Raw genomic sequence first — 16,403 nt, forward strand, 5'->3', positions numbered from 1 at the left:
CTTCACTTTCAGTTTTCACTTTCATGCGTTGGAGAAGGAAATGGCAACCCACTCCAGTGTTCTTGCCTGGAGAATCCTAGGGATGGGGGAGCCTGGGGCTGCTGTCTATGGGGTCCCACAGAGTCGGACATGACTGAAGTGACTTAGCAGCAGCAGCAGCAGCAGCAATGAGATTTGAAGTGAACTAAGGGCTTTCAGGGACAGCAGGAAACACAAGCCTGGCACTCTGTGAACTCTTTTGAGGTTGTTGTCTTTCTTGTTCTTTCCAAGGGCCATTGACAAGTTCCTTTTGGTTGAGCACTGTACTTTGTGTGTGTGAGCTCATGATCTAATTGGCTTTCCACAGTTCGGTATTTTGAGTGGAAAACTAGTCTCTTGATTCTGTCTCTAGATTCCGTATTGAGAACTGTGTTGGTTTAATACGTATGTCCCCATCTGGAACCCTTTCCTAGATTCCCTACTGAGAACGACTAGTGACAGCTGCAACGTTTCATTTGCTTGGCATCAGTCTGCAGTCCCCATTCTTTGAGGTCTGCTGATTCATACCTTTCCTCAGTCTCTATTTTCTTTGTTTAGTTACTGTGCATTTCTTTTAATGTGCACCTGAAGTAAAGGCCATTGTTCATGGCAATCTTGGAAGCCAAAAGGCTGCAAAGATTGGTGGGTACAGGTCAGACATTTAAAAGTTGATAGAATGGTCATCGCTTAACCCAGGGATGCCCATGTTAGGATAAGTTGGTCACAGAATGGGTTAGACTGACATCTCGGTCACCTGCCAACCTCAAGAAAACGTCTGTGCAGCAAGATACACTATGAAACGCCCCATCATTTCCAACCCCACCACAAGTCCCTTTAGGTATTAGTTTGGCTCTGAGAAAACCAAAGGTCTGGCTAAAAAAAATGTGATCCTGTATGTTCAAATAGTTGAGCACACTGTCTTCCAGCATACCTACTTATTTTATATTTAAGAATTATGAATCCTGGAAGCTGCAATTATTTAGCAGAATGGCAAAGCTTTACTAAAATCAACCTAGAATTATGTTAGGAAGAATGTCCTAACACAATAAGGTCACTTAATCAGTTCAGTTCAGTTGCTCAATCATGTCCGACTCTTTGTGACCCCATGAATCGCAGCACGCCAGGCCTCCCTGCCCATCACCAACTCCCGGAGTTCACTCAAACTCATGTCCATCTAGTCGGTGATGCCATCCAGCCATCTCATCCTCTGTCGTCCCCTTCTCCTCCTGCCCCCAATCCCTCCCAGCATCAGAGTCTTTTCCAATGAGTCAGCTCTTCTCATGAGGTGGTCAAAGTACTGGAGTTTCAGCTTTAGCATCATTCCTTCCGAAGAGCACCCAGGACTGATCTCCTTTATTTTTTATTTTTATTTTTTTAACATCATAAACATTTATTTCTTGTAGTGTTCATTGTTTATACAGGACATTGATGGTAGGCTGTTAAAGTATAATTTAGTCACAGGATTTAGTTTTAAGAGGATATATAGTAACATCCTTTAAATATGCTAGTGCATCTTTTTCCTATCACCTTACTTTCTTCTGTTAGAGACATTACAGTCTACAGTTTTCCAGAGAGAAGCCTCATCAAGTAGAGAATACATTCTTACTGCAGTATACAGAGTTCTATCTTAAAAAGAAAAAAAAAAAAGCCAAAGTAGTTTCAATAAACTTCATCAACCATCTTCTTATTTAAGTCATAGGATGACTTTTATTTATTGTCCGGCTCCTGGCAGTGTTCCTTGATCACAATTTAATTATTTTGCATTTGTCCACTGAGTTTACAAATATTTCCTGAACCCAGTCATCAAAATGGTTTAAATTTTTTAACCTATTTACCAGCTTTTTCATTTTTTCCTCTCCTATTTACATTTTAATATAATTGCTTAATAGACTAGTATCCTTTCCATAGGTTTCAAAAATTACTTTGTTATTAATATGCTTTATGGTTCATATACCATACTATATGACTGTAAAATGAATTTTTGAATATATTATACATGTAATTTATTTTTTTAATTTTTTTAAATTTTTTGTTTTACATGATAGTATACATGTTTCAATGCCATTCTCCCAAATCATCCCACCCTCTCCCTCTCCCTCTGAGTCCAAAAGTCCGTTATATACATCTGTGTCTTTTTTGCTGTTTTGCGTACAGGGTCATCATTGCCATCTTTCTAAATTCCATATATATGTGTTAGTATACTGTATTGGTGTTTTTCTTTCTGGCTTACTTCACTTTGTAGAATCGGCTCCAGTTTCATCCATCTCATCAGAACTGATTCAAATGTATTCTTTTTTTTTTTTTTAATTACTTTATTTTATTTTACAATACTGTATTGGTTTTGCCATACATTGACATGAATCCACCAAATGTATTCTTTTTAACAGCCGAGTAATACTCCATTGTGTATATGTACCACAGCTTTCTTATCCATTCATCTGCTAATGGACATCTAGGTTGTTTCCATGTCCTGGCTATTATAAACAGTGCTGCGATGAACATTGGGGTACATGTGTCTCTTTCAATTCTGGTTTCCTCGGTGTGTATGCCCAGCAGTGGGATTGCTGGGTCGTAAGGTAGTTCTATTTGCAATTTTTTAAGGAATCTCCACACTGTTTTCCATAGTGGTTGTACTAGTTTGCATTCCCACCAACAGTGTAGGAGGGTTCCATTTTCTCCACACCCTCTCCAGCATTTATTGCTTGCAGATTTTTGGATCGCAGACATTCTGACTGGTGTGAAGTGGTACCTCATTGTGGTTTTGATTTGCATTTCTCTAATAATGAGTGATGTTGAGCATCTTTTCATGTGTTTGTTAGCCATCCGTATGTCTTCTTTGGAGAAATGTCTATTTAGTTCTTTGATCTCCTTTAGAATGGACTGGTTGGATCTCCTTGCAGTCCAAGGGACTCTCAAGAGTCTTCTCCAACACCACAGTTCAAAAGCATCAATTCTTCGGCACTCAGCTTTCTTCACAGAACTAAAATGGACTGGAATGGGTGAATTTAACTCAGATGACCATTGTATCTACTACTGCGGGCAGGAATCCCTTAGAAGAAATGGAGTAGCCATCATGGTCAACAAAAGAGTCTGAAATGCAGTACTTGGATGCAATCTCAAAAACAACAGAATGATGTTGATTTCCAAGGCAAACCATTCAATATCACAGTAATCCAAGTCTATGCTCCAACCAGTAACGCTGAAGAGGCTGAAGTTGAATGGTTCTATGAAGACCTACAAGACCTTTTAGAACTAACACCCCAAAAAGATGTCCTTTTCATTAGAGGGGACTGGAATGCAAAAGTAGGAAGTCAAGAAACACCTGGAGTAACAGGCAAATTTGGCCTTGGAATACAGAATGAAGCAGGGCAAAGGCTAAAATAGAGTTTTGCCAAGAGAACGCACTGGTCATAGAAAACACCCTCTTCCAACAGCACAAGAGAAGACTCTACACATGGACATCACCAGATGGTCAACACCGAAATCAGATTGATTATATTCTTTGCAGATCACTTAATAAGTACCCTTAAAAACAAGGGTTCCCAAGTCAAACAAACCAAATGGAATACCTGATTTAATTAGTAAGCAGAAGTCTCCAAAAGCTTTCAAAATTTCAAAATAACTTCACTAGAAGAGTCCTTGCAGAAGTCTAATGAAAAATTAAACCTAGAAAAGATATTTAAAACAATGCCTCAGCCTCCCCAATTTCACCTTCTTCGGGGTTCATTATCAAAACGTTGGCCCAGAGATCAGTTGCGAACAACTGCGACACTAGAAAAGAAATTGTTCTTAAAGGCCTATGCAGGTTTTCAGCATCAACTAAAATGGCCCCATATGGGCCCCTTGCAAAGTTGGTGAAACGGGGATTTTTGGAGTAAAGTGCTAAATTATTTCCTTAAACATTTAGAGGAACTCAGCGCCCAATAAGAATTTATTTTGCCCTTATACCCTAAGCTAGATATACCCAGAGGGAAAGAAACATACCAGCAACAGGTGGGTGGATGTCATTCCTTTTTGTGTCCCCAAACCTCTTCGGTTCATCTCAGAGTACTTGTAGATATTGGGATTTTGGAGACAGTTGTTCGCACTTAATGTGTGTCTTTGTGATACAGCTTTCCTATTCCCATCTTCTTTGAGACTTAAGATCCGTTCTTTAAAAATGCAATTGTTTCTCGTCAGAAAAAAAAAGGGGAGGGGGGAGAAATATTTGGAGATTGGGCAGATAAAAAAATCTTAGGTGTGTTTCTCACTAATATTGGTAAGTATAAGATCTCTGCATCTGTGTGTATCTACATATTTATGTTGTGGATATGCATGTGTATGTGTAACCTCTGGATGGTACTGCAAAATTATTTTGTAAAAGAGCTTTATTTAGTTTAGCCTCAAGCTCATAAAGATTGGGCATTCTGACATTCTCAGAAATGTTAACAGAAACTAACTGAAATGCTTTTCAAAATTATGTGATCTGAGATATTTTTAGTGAAGAAAAGCTAATTTAAGGTTGTTGGTTAAAACAAACATCTCTTTAGAATTATCAGGACTAGGCTTGAAAGAAAAATAATTGGATATGATGTATCCCTAAGTAATCTAAATAATGCTAAGAGCAAGTAAGTAAATATGTTGTTGTTTAATTGCTCTTTTGTGACCCCATGGACTGTAGCCTGCCAGGTTCCTCTGTCCATGGGATTTCCCAGGCAAGAATACTGGAAAGGGTTGTCATTACCTTCTCCAGGGGATCTTCCTGACCCAGGGATTGAACCCATGTGTCCTGCATTGGCAGGCGGATTCTATAGATAAACATAAGTAGGGTAAAAAGCTTTTATTTAGTTGAGTTTTTCAAATCAGTTTCCCAAATCTTTTCAGTAAATTGAAACCTTAAAGTTTTGCCAAAATTAAGTTAAATGCTAGAAATGTAATGAATATCTATTATAGATCTCTCCAAATTAAAATACTGAACCATGGAATTATTGAACATAGGTTTGGGTCACGCTCTTTCTTTCTTTGGCCACAACTGCATAACTTGTAAGGTGTGTATCTTAGGTCCCAAGCCAGGGATTGAACCTGGGCCCTTGGCCATGAAAGCATGGAGTCTTAACCACTGGACTGCCAGGGAAGTCCCCTTGGTTTCTTATTTTAGAAGAACTAAGATAAATTTGGGTTTATTAGTAAGGATGTACCATGTGGCTATACCTCCCACAATCTCTAGTGATAGAGGCACCCACTTCCTTGGGAAAATCATATGAATGTTAATGAAAACCTTGGAATTTCTTGGAATCATCACTGTCCCTATCACCCTTAATCCTCAGGTGAGGTTGCAAGAACTAATGGAAAAAAAAAAAACTGTATTCAAGAGGAACAAGAATTAATAACATGAGACTGAATGAACTGATAAAGATGATTTTAATTTTTATGACTTTGTGTTTATAAAGTATTATGGGTTCTTTAATGTTTTTTTCCAGATTTAAAGAAATCTTTTCCCTTAAGCTGTCAACAACTTGGTAGGATATACGTTGGTGAATAAGGATGAAACATTTACTTTTTCTTCCTATCTGATCCCCAAAATTCAGAAACTCTTAGTGAATATTTTTATTTTCATTCTCTTTGTAACAGGACGCAATTAGAAACATTGACTGTATTAATCTGTTTTGTCTGGAATGTTTTATATTTGAGAGAGGTGTACATCAACTCAGATATGACCGGACAGCTTCAAGAAAACTGCTTGGAAAAATCAACCTGGTACTTTGCTTACAAAGTTCCAGCAAAGCAATCTTAAAAAAGAACTTACATGGTCAATCATTATTCTTGTTGTACTTCTGTAAAAATCAGGCCAAGTTTAATATAGACAAATTAGTTTTACTGTGATTAGTGAAGTTGCTCAGTCGTGTCCGACTCTGCGACCCCATGGACCGTAGCCCACCAGGCTCCTCCATCCATGGAATTTTCTAGGCGAGTACTGAAGTGGGTTGCCATTTCCTTCTCCAGGGGATCTTCCTGACCCAGGATCCCAGGGATCGAACCTGAGTCTCCTGCATTGCAGGCAGACGCTTTACCGTCTGAGCCACCAGGGAATCCCAATATCTTGGTTTAAAAAATGGGATAATCATAGAAAAATTATATTTGTACCTTTATAGATAATGGACTCTAATTGTCTTTCTGATCTTATTATGTACCTGTAAACTGAAAGTGAATCCTGGATTTGGTTAGTTTCCTCAGATGACAGTGACTCACCAAATTAACGTTTCCAGTTTCCTCTCGTTTTGATTTGAAATCACTAAGAACAAAGGCGGCATTCCTGGTAGCTCAGCTGATAAAGAATCTACCTGCAATGTAGGAGACCCTTGTTGGATTCCTGGGTTGGGAAGATCCCCTGGAGAAGGGATAGGCTACCTACTCCAGTATTCTTGGGCTGTCCTGGTGGCTTAGTCGATAAAGAATCTGCCTGCAATGCGGGAGATCTGGGTTCAGTCCCTGAGTTGGGAAGATCCTCTGGAGGAAGGCATGGCAACCCACTCCAGTATTCTGGTCTGGAGAATCCCCATGGCTGGAGGAGCCTGGCGGGCTACAGTCCATGGAGTCAGAAAGAGCCAGACACATCTGGGAGACTAAGCACAGCACAGCACAGTACAAGAACAAAGGCAGCCTTTGAGCCCCATTAGAAGGGACCTTACCAAGTATTTCTGACTGCTGACACCGCTGCAAAACTAAGAGGTATTTAGCCTTGGGCACACATCTCAGAGCCAAGGAGGATTCTACCTGACATCTGGTCCTGTCCAAATGCTGGAGACCTCTGAATCAACCTGACAAAAAAGAGAAATAACTCACATTGATGTAGACTGCTTCTGCCCGTGATGACAGATTGATACTTCATACTGTAACTGAAAGCTCTTCTTCTTGCTTTCCCTTCTTTAGTCTGGCATTTACCTGGAAAGATAACACTGTTATCCATATCTCCCAAGCCATTGCTTAGAAGGATAACCTCTGATATTTAGAACAACTTTTTATTTCAGATTTAGGAGAAAATCTAACTGACCTTTGGAAAGAATGGGCAGAAGCAACAGAACTTGCAAATGAATCCATTAACAGTGCCACCTACGTGGAAGTAGTTTGTGCCCTGATAGGATTTGTCTTGGTTTGTGATGGTTATTTTCCTTGGGTCTATGAATGCCTAGATGACTGGTATATAAGCAGATAATACCTTTTAGGTTATCTAACTGTGCCCCTGTCTGTTCTAGAAAGGACCTACCAGGAAGCATTTAGGGTTTGAAATTGCTTCCTTTGGCAGGGCTAGTTTCCCTGATTAGGAGTAAATAAAAATGAGAATATGATCAGAAGCGTCTCCGTAAATCTTAAAAGTATTGCAGAACCCATTGCGAAAGCACTAGCTGCCTGGAAAGCTTTCTTAGGCTGTGGCTGTAGTTGTTCTTGATAATAGAATAGTCCTTGATTATCTGTTAGGTCAACAAGGAGGTATCTGTGCTATGGCTAGTATTACTTGCTATACCTGGATTGACACGTCTAAGGAAGATGAAACTCCATTTCATAAGATCACTGAGCAAGCCAATTGGCTTAAAAGGCTAATTCCTTCAATGGAGTCTTTGGTTGGTTTGAGTATTGGGGACCATGACTCTGAAGTGCATTCTAAGCATTGGGGATAATCCTGCTTATAATAATCAAAGTAATCCCCATGGTGGGTTGTATTTTCTCAGGAGCTTTAAATTCATATTCACAGCTGCTGACCACCAAGGAAATGACCTCCCTAAGACTAGAAGGTCAGAAATGGAATGAAGAAATATGACCAACTTAAAATTTATGAACCTGGAACCAGCATCTCCGGGTATCATGGGAATTAAACAAGAATGTTATGGTTTCTCTTTATCCCCCATCACCCCAAAGGCAGTTTGCATGATTAAACTCTTGCCTTTCTATTGTCCCTCCCCCTAGAAAGGAAGATATCCTGGCCTAAAAAGATTTTTTTTTTTTTGCTAATAGCTACCTTGCCTTACCTTTCTTCCTATGAAAACCTATTTTTTACAACCCCTCAGAGAACCCTTTCAGTTGCTGGATGGGATGCTGCCTGACTCATGAGTTGGCCTGATAGAGTCAATTAGATCTTCAAATTAAAAAAGTAATTAACAGCAGTATGGTTCTGGCACAAAAACAGGTATAGAGAACAATGAAACAGAATAGATAGTCCAGAAATAAACCTGTGCTTGTGTACTTGTTAATTTACAGTGAGGAAGTAAGAATACAGAATAGGGAAAAACACTCTCATACACCTTGATGTTCATAGCAACATTATTTACAATAGCCAAATATGGAAGTAACTGTAAGTCTCTACCAATAGGTGAATGAGTAAAGATGTGGTATATGTATATATATACACAATGAAATATTACTCAGCCAAAGAAAATAATGAAATTTTGCCATTTGCAACAACATGGATGGACCTAGAGGGTATCATGCTTATCATAAGTGAGAGAAAACAGATACTGTATACTATCACTTATATGTGGAATCTAAAAAATAAAACAGAAAGAGAGTCAGAGACAGACCAAACAGATGGTTGCCAGATGGGTGAGTTAAGGGGAGGCACGGGTGAAATAGGTAAAGAGGATTAAGAAGTATAAACTTCTAGTTATAAAGTAAATAAGTCATAGCAGTGTAATGTATGGCATAGGGAATATAGTCCATATTTTAATAACTTTGCATGATGACAGATTGTAACTAGACCTCTCATGGTGACCATTTCATAATGTACAAAAATGGCAAATCACTATGTGGTGCATCTGAAACTAATGTAATTGTGTCAGTTATAATTCAGTTTTTTTTCAAGTGAAAGTATGTTTTTTGTTTGTTTTTTAGCAGCAAGGAAGAAAATGTTTATTGTGTACTTAACAAAGCCCACCAGGTTGTTCACACAGGAATACCTTCATTATACCTAGAACTTTAATTTTATCTTTGTTTATTTTATCTTTTACTTTGTTTCTTCAGCCTTCCATCTGTTTTGTCCTTGTTTGACATTTCATTTTCTTAGCCTTCCCTTACCCATTTTTCCCCCCTTTGCTTCTTAATTTATATCATGAACTCTTCTTATTTCCTATTGTTGCTTTCCTGAATCTGGAAGGCACTGTGATGTTATACAAATTACTTAAGTTCTTTGAGCTTTAGTTTGAAGGAGAGATAATAATTTTTGTATACCTCAAAGTTATTGGTAAACTTAAATGAGAATACCTTCAAACAGCTTTGCACGGTTCTTGGAACACCTGTGTACTATAAATTAGAGTTGCTCTGTCCTTCCCCATCCCTCTCCTGTCGTGTTGGTGATAACCTGTGCACATAGTCTTGTTGCCACAGGTGGGCAAGTGCTGTGGCCTCTGGGCCTTTACTAGTGGGCCTGTAATGGTTTCCTTCCGATATCCTGGGCTTCTCCCAAGCTGGGTTCTTTGCCTTACACATCTCTACAGCTGCTCCTTTATGAGAAATACTCTTATTTCCCATCTGTAATCTTCCTTTTTCTTTCAAAAAATAGCTTAAGTCCCACTCCCTCTTTTTTCTTATCCTCAAACACTTAGAAGTTTATTTATTTCTGAATTAGAACCTGTTACCTTTTTTTCCTACCTTGCTATGTTTATTCATCTCTGACTAAACTTGAAGAAAAGACCCAAGTCTTATCAGTTTTTATATATGACATACGTATAATGGGCAGTTTTTATGCTTTGCATAGTGAATGAATGTGCGTCTGGCATTGGGGTTAGCAGACATTTGATCCTGCCTAACATGTCCATAAGACATTTGGTCCATGGCAAAGGACTCATCTCACACGCTAGTAAAGTAATGCTCAAAATTCTCCAAGCCAGGCTTCAGCAATATGTGAACTGTGAACTCCCTGATGTTCAAGCTGGTTCTAGAAAAGGCGGAGGAACCAGAGATCAAATTGCCAACATCTGCTGGATCATCGAAAAAGCAAGAGAGTTCCAGAAAAACATCTATTTCTGTTTTATTGACTATGCCAAAGCTTTTGACTGTGTGGATCACAATAAACTGTGGACAATTCTTCAAGAGATGGGAATACCAGACCACCTGACCTGCCTCTTGAGAAACCTATATGCAGGTCAGGAAGCAACAGTTAGAACTGGACATGGAACAACAGACTGGTTCCAAATAGGAAAAGGAGTACATCAAGGCTGTATATTGTCACCCTGCTTTTTTAACTTCTATGCAGAGTACATCATGAGAAACGCTGGACTGGAAGAAGCACAAGCTGGAATCAAGATTGCCCGGAGAAATATCAATCACCTCAGATATGCAGTTGACACCACCCTTATGGCAGAAAGTGAAGAGGAACTAAATAGCCTCTTGATGAAAGTGAAACAGGAGAGTGACAAAGTTGGCTTAAAGCTCAACATTCAGAAAATGAAGATCATGGCATCTGGTCCCATCACTTCATGGGAAATAGATGGGGAAACAGTGGAAACAGTGTCAGACTTAATTTTTTTGGGCTCCAAAATCACTGCAGATGGTGACTGCAGCCATGAAATTAAAAGACGCTTACTCCTTGGAAGAAAAGTTATGACCAACCTAGACAGTATATTCAAAAGCAGAGGCATTACTTTGCCAACAAATGTCCCTCTAGTCAAGGCTATGGTTATTCCAGTGGTCATGTATGGATGTGAGAGTTGGACTGTGAAGAAAGCTGAGTGCCGAAGAATTGATGCTTTTGAACTGTGGTGTTGGAGAAGACTCTTGAGAGTCCCTTGGACTGCAAGGAGAGCCAGCCAGTCCATTCTGAAGGAGATCAGCCCTGGGATTTCTTTGGAGGGAATGATGCTGAAGCTGAAACTCCAGTACTTTGGCCACCTCATGTGAAGGGTTGGCTCATTGGAAAAGACTCTGATGCTGGGAGGGATTGGGGGCAGGAGGAGAAGGGGATGACAGAGGATGAGATGGCTGGATGGCATCACTGACTCGGTGGACTTGAGTCTGAGTGAACTCCGGGAGTTGGTGATGGACAGGGAGGCCTGGCGTGCTGTGATTCATGGGGTCGCAAAGAGTCGGACAATGACTGAGCAACTGAACTGAACTGAACTGAAAGGATCCTTGAAATTTGGCTTGTCCAAATGTCCATGAGCATATTTAGTTCATGCCAGATGGTTTTGGACAGGACCAAATATTAAGGACCTTTTGACATGGACCAAATGTCCTGTCGGGGTGCTTGGCAGTTCACTGGTGTGGAATATCGGGTATAAGATTGAGCTAAAAGTTATTGTGAGAGCTGTGTAGTGATGAAGTTGTAGTTTTCAGACTATTCCTTGGAGCACTAGCGTGTCTTGAGGTGCTTTGGGTTTATGGATAAATTGAGAAAGGTACCTGATTTTTAGAATAGTTTATGTAGCTTCACTGCAGGAGGACGTGGGGTGGATAGCAAGGCTATGCTTTAGCTTCTTGCAGTCCAGAGCAGCTCTGATTTCATCTTCTTTACATACTTGGCTATTATATAATAAGTATTTTATTGGAATTTAAAATTTGAATGAAGGGTCATGGTTGCAAAATGTTTAAAAAATTGCTCTGATAAGATCATTCTACTGAGATGGATATAGATGCAGAAAAAAGCAGTTCTCTTGTCATACTGTTGCCTGTGAGTTCTCATAAATTTCCCTGGTGGCTCGGATGATAAAGAATCAGCCTGCAATGCAGGAGACCTGGGTTCAGTCCTTAGGTTGGGAAGATCCCCTGGAGGAGGGAATGGTTACTCCAGTATTCTTGCCTGGAGAATCCCATGGAGAGGAGCTTGGTGAGCTCCAGTCCATGGGGTCTCAAAGAATTGGACACAGCTGGGGGACTAACTTGCTTTCATACTTTATAGCATATGATTTTAAAAAGGGAATGTTGTTTTCCTTCCTGGCCAGCTTCCTGTTTTATGAATAACCTATTCTAATGTCTGTAAAGCTTTCTTACAGTGTCAAGCAGTACAGTAGCAATGAAAGTTTAATCTTGAGAACTACAATCTTTGATCTTCTTTAGGTTGGGAGAGTTTTAAAAATATACTACAGTCTACTATGTTGTGTTAATGAATTTAATATAAGCTGTATGAATATGTAAGCATGTGTATTTATTATTGCTATACATATTTTTTTCAGTTTCAGGTATGCCCCAAAAGTCTGTGTGTGTCTACTCCTGGACATCGCACTGATCTTTTTCAGAGGGATCCTAAAAATGTCCTGATAACTGATTTCTTTGGAAGTGTACGGAAAGTGGAAATTACAACAGAGACTCTTAGTTTGCAGCCAGATTCAGAAGTCATGGAAAGCAGGTATTCATCTTAAATTATTTTTTGAATAGAGTATTCTAGTCTCATGGTTTGTAAATTTTTATGTGATATAATAATGAGATGAATATTTGTATTTACAAATAAAATTGCACCTTTCTACCCATTCTTCACTTTAGTTGGTTCTTTGCTTTTCAGATTAATGGGCAAAAGCTCTAAATATCAGTGACAGGCTAAGATCTTGATCAGGGTTATGTTGTAGCTCCAAAATATGATTGTTTGTAAGTAGTGTGAATTCAGACTTGCTTTTAAAAAGACTAAAACTTCCCTGACAACTGATTATATCTTAGCCATACTTTTCTGTCAGTAGAGGTGTATATGATGGTTCAGAAAACCTTCATAACTGGGCAGGACATTTCAAACTTTATTAATGCTCTAACAAATGTGTATGTTGTCACCTATTGCAGTAGAAGGTCATTAAATGACGTAACATTGAATAGGGAAGCTGGCAGCTGGGCATTTAGAGTATAATAGGCCCTAGGAATCTGGCAGAGGCAAGGCAGATAAACATAGAAAGGGGAGATGAGTGCCAGGAGAATATAGATGCCAAATGTATACTTCAAACTCTAGCACAGTGCTTCTGTTTTCAGGATTTCTCTGGACTCCAGCAGTCTAATTAGTTCTTTGCCATGTATTTTGTTTCCCAGAGTCTGGGTGGTTTATGAGTCTGGTTCAAGCCTATCTCTGGCTTTTGTCTAGTGTTGTGTTCTATTAAACAGTTTATCTGGGGCTGTTGTGAATTTGAAGTGGCCTTTTATGAACAGGTGCCACTGTTCAGGATTTCTGTGGGATCCCTTAGTTATTAGTTAGGGAAAGGAATGAGAGAAAGAGAGGTAGGTATACGCCACGTACTCTCCTCTTGAGGAGTGGATTGTGTGTGAGTGAGCAGTGTGTGCATGCATGTGTGTGTGTGAAAGAGAGTGAGAGACTGAGAGACTGGTTAATTTTTGCTATGTGACTTTAGAAGTATAGATAATGTTCTGTTTTTCTTCTCTGTAAACATTTTTAAAGGCAACATACTTTGTTCAGGGTTAAGTACTATCTCAGTTAATAGTCATTTTCTTGAAATACATAGAAATTGATATTGTTTGCCATTCAGCTTTGTTATTTGGAATTGTTTAATGCTATCTATTGGAAACACATACTCCAGGGAGCTTTCCTGGATTGCCAAATGGCAACATATAAATTACTTTAAATTTTGAAAATTTCAAAGATTTGTAATTGAGGTTGTGAATATTTTAGAAATAAATTTTAAAAGCTAGTAGTAAATGTATTTCTTATGAAGATTTGAAATTGATTTTATTATTATTTCCTATTATGATATTCAAAGTCTAGATTTTTTCGTTTTCAATTTCCTATGTCTGTTGGCTTTAAAAATATTTTCTCGAGACAACAGATGATATCCAACAATGGCATTACTTTTATTTATTATTTAAATACTGTTTCAAGTTGCTTTTGTAAAATAGCTAAACTATACCTTAATACTTAGCAATTGAAATTGAGCTACTGTGTAGCTCATTTTGTAATTTTCCTTGAACCTAAGTCCATAGTATACAGGATACACCTTTTGTTAACCATCTGAATATTGCATTAATTTCCTTTAGTGATAAGGACTGTCTTTATACTTTCTCTGTACTTATTTTCTATTCTGTTCACTTAACACAATATTAAATATAATAGTTGTACAATAAAAATGATTTCAGTGGAATTCTACTAAATTTTATTGTATATTCTGGAAAGATGAAATTTTATCTCATGAAGTATCTCTCTATATAGTTCAAAAGCAAAAGTTGTTGGTGCTGATAATTATCTTCATTTATCTTTAATTAAGGAGAAAATTATTTTAAGCACCAGTGCCAGATATCAGGCACTATATTTTGTTTTTTTAATTTTTATTTTATATTGGAATATAGGTGATTAACAGGGTTGTTGCTTTCAGATGCTCAGCAATGAGCAGACACTGTTGAATTAGAGCACCCTCTAGTGTTTATGAATAAATTCTATTTAGAACTTTGCTCACAGATGGTTTCATAATTACTGATACTTGTTATCTAATTAATTTAGGAGGATTCAATTCTCAACATATTCCAGAAATTTTTTCCTGGGTGATACAAATATTATCTCATTATTATAGGTGCTATTTATATGCAAATATGAGTATCAGTTGGATGTTTGTTTAGAGAAAAGTATATTTAGAAATCAGCTATCACAAAAAGCTACTATTTTAAGGAAATTTTGGGCTTGAATGCATATGTAATTTTACAGCTCTTAGGTTAAAACATCAATACAATTACTGTTATTAAAATTGATAGTTAAGCTTTTTAAAATAATACCTTCTACATATATTAGGAAGATAATGGAACTCATTTTCCAGATTGTTCATATTTCATATTTTATATATTAGAGCAAGCTAAACTAAATTCCAATACGATGGGGAACATTAGTACATAAAATTGACTGAAGTACCTATATGAAATAATTGTTTTTTATATGTCTTCCAACATACACATATTATATGAATAAGGTGCAGTCATATACTTAAGTGATAATCATAACCTTAGCGACAACACTTGTTTCACCATGTGTCTTACTGTGTTTTTAATTTATTAAAGTGAGGCAAAATAAGGGATGGTTGCAATAAGCTTGCCTTATATAACTTGATTCTGAACTGTTTTATCCCAGTGTACATAGGTTGACTTTGATAAATAAGCAGACAAACAGCCTCAAACAGTTGGACTTTCTAGAATATAGTAATAAGTCCATGCCAACATTACTTGGTGTATCAGAGTATCCTAAGGAAAATAGCCTATAGCCTGTGAATGTAAAAGTACCCACACTAAAATGCAGAAGTGTAAATTCTGTAGGCATTGCCCAAGAAATAATGAAATCTTGGACAATATGAAGTGTAAATACTCAATTTTTACCTTGGTTGGTTAGATGACATCTTACCCTGTCTGACTTTTGTGTTATGCTCTAAATTTAGGCACTTGATTTTATTAATTTTTTGTTGTTGTAATTTTATTCTGTCATACTATAGAATTTTTTTCTCTCTTGAGGCAGTCTTTAGCAATTGAAAATTTTGAATCTAACTGGAAATTTGAGCTGGATGCTTTTCTTACAGATCGCTTCTCGGCCTTTTAGCTAAGATCAAGTGTGTTCTTATAGATAGAGGGATGAAAATGACCTTAACAAGGTCAGTCTATGTTTTGGACACCAGAGTAGAACTCTTTCAAGGGCTGGGTAAGGAAGTCTGCAGCTCATATAGTCAGTCAAAGATCAGAAAGTTCCTGCCACAGTTTCTAGATTTTGAACCTTTTCTATGTGCCTCATGCTTTATATAAGGACTATTGCCTAGCCTTGTTGGATTGAAAATTATAGAATCCAACCTGAGCTAGCATTATTTCCTTAAAGATATCTCTTATATAGGTATTCTGTGTTTATGGAACCCAAGGGTAGCTTCCAGAGAGTGACTGGAATCAGGAAACAGAAATCAGTCAAAAACGTGGGCATTACTCTGTCTGTCTCTGTGTTGTTCTAGACTTTTCTTTCTCTCCTACTCTGAATGTAGGGCATAGAATGTGTCTACACTGCTCTTCTGGAGCTTTAAATCCATTCTATTCATCATGATACTTTGGCCACCTGATGCAAAGAGCTGACTCATTGGAAAAGACCCTGATGCTAGGAAAAATTGAGGGCAAGAGGAGAAGAGGATGTCAGAAGATGAGATGGTTGGATAGCATCACTGACTCAATGGACATGAGTTTGAAAAAACTCAGGGAGATAGTGATGGACAGGGAAGCCTGGTATGCTGCAGTTCATGGGGTTGGCAAGAGTTGGACACAGCTTAGCGACTGAACAAAGACTGATGGTAAAGTGCAGCTAGAGAATTAACTTGCTCATTCTCCATTTTAAGCTCCACAGGGGGCTTTTTGAGTAGCCCAGCTTGAGTCAGTTGCTCAGCTCTGACCCAGCTGGGCAGTAGTGGGGTCATCTAGGGGTCATCTAGGTCATCAAAATCTAGGCTACTGGAGGGCCATCCCCAAGTGGATAAGATGAACCT

General features: G+C 38.2%; 1 protein-coding gene across 1 annotated transcript in view; it reads left to right on the forward strand.

Moving 5' to 3' along the window:
- Window positions 1-16,403, forward strand: part of PIGK (phosphatidylinositol glycan anchor biosynthesis class K) — a 152,258-nt gene that overhangs the window by 45,662 nt on the left and 90,193 nt on the right. Inside the window, exon 9 of the mRNA XM_068965188.1 lies at window positions 12,156-12,328. Within this exon, the coding sequence (XP_068821289.1) occupies window positions 12,156-12,328 (173 nt within the window). The remainder of the gene's footprint in view (window positions 1-12,155; window positions 12,329-16,403) is intronic.

The sequence above is a fragment of the Capricornis sumatraensis genome, chromosome 2, assembly GCF_032405125.1.
Source record: "Capricornis sumatraensis isolate serow.1 chromosome 2, serow.2, whole genome shotgun sequence".
NCBI classification, from domain to species: domain Eukaryota; kingdom Metazoa; phylum Chordata; class Mammalia; order Artiodactyla; family Bovidae; genus Capricornis; species Capricornis sumatraensis.